The 3,746-nt window shown below is 45.7% G+C and overlaps 1 protein-coding gene and 1 pseudogene across 1 annotated transcript; both read left to right on the top strand.

The window, feature by feature from the left end:
• The first annotated feature begins 1,269 nt into the window (after positions 1 to 1,269).
• On the top strand, positions 1,270 to 2,898 carry LOC101610882 (annotated as a pseudogene).
• Positions 2,899 to 3,316: 418 nt separating this feature from the next.
• Positions 3,317 to 3,746, top strand: LOC101611170 (dynein light chain 1, cytoplasmic-like). Its single transcript, XM_012947662.2, has one exon. It carries the CDS (start codon positions 3,323 to 3,325, stop codon positions 3,590 to 3,592), a length of 270 nt encoding a protein of 89 aa, XP_012803116.1. The 5' UTR covers positions 3,317 to 3,322; the 3' UTR covers positions 3,593 to 3,746.

Below are 3,746 nucleotides of genomic sequence, written 5' to 3'. Positions count from 1 at the left end.
TCTCTTATGTTGTTTTGCTGTTGGGAAAATAAGTCTAGCTGGCTTGTGAGCATGAGGATTCTCCTGGCTCTGTCTTTCATTGATGTAGGCACACTGGCATTACAGACCCATGTGCCTCTTTGAGTTTGCCTTTATTACCATGTTGCATACTAAATTTAGATCAATTGACTTGTTTGGGAGCAAGTACTTTTAACTACTGAGCCATCTTCCCAGTCTCAAAAGCCAAAATTTTTAGAATGTAAGAGCTTAATAAATACTATTGGTTATGACAACTATTATTTTAAATACTTTATACTTGTGCCATTTAATTATCAAATAATCTTTAGAGTTAGTCATACACACTCATAATATCATCAGCTACCAGCCCATGGGCATTGAAGATCATGGAAATTAAGTGTGCCCAAGGTCACAAAGCCAGTTACTAGTAAACGTTTTGGAATGGGAAAGGTTTGATAATCATAAATGCATATTTTATCAGCAGTCTAAATTCATGTTAAATTTGAGTTTATATATCAAATGGAACTATTTTATTATAACTATTAATAACTGAGTTACAATAAAATGGTTCTGCTAGGTTGACTGTGCAAAAGGCAGAGATGAGAGAAAGTAAAGCCATTAGTCAATAATGTAATAATACAGTTGTAAAGTGAAAATGCCCTTGCCTGTAGCCCTGTTCAAACTAAAAAGAAACTAAGGGAGACAAACTGATAAATGGACTTGAACATGGAGGCCTAAAGAAAAGGAGTCAAAGGTCACCCTTTCAGTCCAGAAGGGCCCATGTGGGGTAGTGGTGACTGGCAGAAGTAGGGAAGGGAGTTGGCAATGGGGGCTCAAAATTAGGTATGTTTTAGACACTTGGCAAGTGGATGGAGTGTGAATGAGTGCTTGAGAATTCAAGATTCTTCCACAAACATTTCTGTGCCTCAGTCTCCTTTTTATTGCAATAAAGAGTTGATCTAGCATTAACCCTCATGTTCCTTCCAGCTTCCTAGAGAGGCGTGTAAAACACATAAAGAGCTGGACGTGATAGTGAATGTCTTTAATCCTGGCACTCGTGAGGGAGGCAGAAATAGGAGGTAATATTACCATGAGTTCAAGGCCACCCTGAGACTATTCCAGATGAGACTGGGCTAGAGAGAGACTGAAGCTTGATAAACAAAAACAAACAAACAAACAAAACAACAGCAGCAACAACAAAAGACATATAAAGAAAGCAGGGGAGAAGGTCCTGCTGGTCAGCTCTCCTTCCTCACCCCACCCCAGCCCACCTCCGGGTACTCAGCTGTGCGTCACACCACCATGACAGGCCACCATCCAGTGCTCGAGCTCAGTCAGAATACAAATCTGGAAGAAAAGTTCAGTCTGGAAACCTCAACGCTGCTAAGCCAATTGCAGATATCATCAGAACATGTTTGGGACCCAAGTCCATGATGAAGATGCTTTTGGACCCAATGGGGGCAGGGCATCATGATGACCAATGATAGCAATGTCATTCTTCAAGAGATTCAAGTCCAGTACCCAGCAGCTACGTCTATGATTGAAATTAGCTGGACCCAGGATTCAGAGGTTGGAAATGGGACCACATCAGTAATTACTCTTGTTGGAGAAATGCAGTCTGTGGCTGAGCACTTCCTGGAGCAGCAGATGCATGGCACAGTGGTGATCAGTGCTTATTGCACAGCACCAGATAATATGAACAGTACCCTGAAGAAAATCAGTATCCCTGTTGATGTCATTAACTGTGATATGATGCTGAACATCATCAAAAGTGCCATTGCCACTAAAGTAATCAGCAGGTGGTCCTCTTTGGCTTGCAACATTGCCCTGGATGCTGTCAAGATTGCACAGTTTGAAGAGAATGGCTGAAAGGAGACTGACATCAAGAAATATGCAAAGGTGGAAAAGATACCTTCTGTGTGCTACATGGAGTCATGATTAACAATGTGATCCATCCTCAAATGCAGCGCTTGATCAAGAACCCTTGCACTGTGTTGCTGGATTCTTCTCTGTACTATAAGAAAGGAGAGGAGCCAGACTGACATTGAGATTACACAAGAGGAAGACTTCACCTGCATCCACCAAATGGAGGAGGAGTACGTCCAGCAGCTTGCAAGGACATTATCCAGCTGAAGCCTGAGGTGGTCATCACAGAAAAGAGCATCTCAGGTTTAGCACAGCACTACCTCATGCGGGCCAACATCACAGCCATTTGCACAGTCTGGAGGACAGACAATAATCAGATCGCTAGAGCCTGTGGGGCCAGAATAGTCAGTTGACCAGAGGAATTGACAGATGTTGGAACAGGAGCAGACCTGTTGGAACTCAAGAGGATTGGAAATGAGTAGTTCATTACTGGCAAAGACCCCGAGGCCTGCACTGTTCTCCTCAGGGAGGGGCAGCAAAGAGAGGCTCGTGGAAGCAGAATGCAATCTCCAGGACGCCAAGCAGGTGTGCAACAATGTTCTCCTGGACCCTCAGCTGGCATCGGAAGGTAGAGCTTCTGAAATGGCTGTCGCCCATGCCTTGACAGAAAGATCCAAGGTTATGACTGGTGTGTAACAGTGGCCATACAGGGATGCTGCCCAGGCTTCGGAAGTTATCCCGCATACCCCGATCCAGAAGTGTGGGGCCAGTACCATACGTCTACTAACCTCCCTTCCTGCCCAGCACACCTAGCAGAACTGTGAGACGTGGGGTGTAAACGGTGAGACTAGTACCTCAATGGACATGAAAGAAATGTGCATATGGGAGCCATTGGCTGTGAAGCTACAAACATACAAGACAGCAATGGAGACCACAGTTCTGCTGCTGTGCATTGATGGCATCATCTCGGGCCACGAAAACATGGGTGATGAGCAGAGCCGGCAAAGCAGCGCTCCTGATGCTGGCCAGGAGTGAGTGGTGGGCAAGGTGACTTCAGTGCACTGACCCAGCGTTCCACGAACACTGTGACTGTCTTTGTTTGGAAGGGGTCAGGTTGACCAGCCCCAGTCTGTCAAGCACAGTTTGCAAAAGGCACAGACCTGTACCGCTTCTTGTAAGCTTTCCATTCACTTTTTTTTTTTCCAGTGATTAAATCTAAGTCATTTGAAAAGAAAAAAGGCAGGGGAAGAAGCTGGGTTTTAGAGATTAAACTATTGGATTATAATTTGGCTGTGAACTCAAAGAGGAAATGAGGCAGCTGTTCATTTTTTAAGATTAAGGGGGAGATGCGCCACTGCTTCGCTAGTGACGGGGTCTCCTCAGGGCCTTGAGCCTCGTCCTCAGCACCTCCCCCAGGAGACCACTGCAGTCGGCAGCCCCGGCTCCTCGGTAACCAACCATGGGCGATCATAAGGCAGTGATCAAAAATGCAGACATGTCGGAAGAGATGCAACAGGACTCGGTGGAGGGCGCAACTCAGGCGCTGAAGAAATACAACATAGAGAAGGACATTGCGGCCCACATCAAGAAGGAGTTTGACAAGAAATACAACCCCACCTGGCACTGCATTGTGGGGCGGAACTTCGGGAGCTATGTGACACACGAAACCAAACACTTCATCTACTTTTACCTGGGTCAGGTAGCCATTCTGCTGTTCAAATCTGGCTAAAGGCGAGGACTGCCAAACACCCAGTGATCCATCCAAAATAAGGACTGCAGCCGAAACTCCAGTACCAGAGACTGAAATCCTCACCCTGGCTAAGGGAACGCCTCGTTTGAATCTTGACTGTGTCTGTACAGGGCATCCTCTGTACTAGTTTATT

Source organism: Jaculus jaculus, chromosome 1, assembly GCF_020740685.1.
Source record: "Jaculus jaculus isolate mJacJac1 chromosome 1, mJacJac1.mat.Y.cur, whole genome shotgun sequence".
NCBI lineage: Eukaryota > Metazoa > Chordata > Mammalia > Rodentia > Dipodidae > Jaculus > Jaculus jaculus.
Note: the sequence above shows the minus strand (reverse complement) of the source record. Positions and strands in the feature narration are given on the sequence as shown.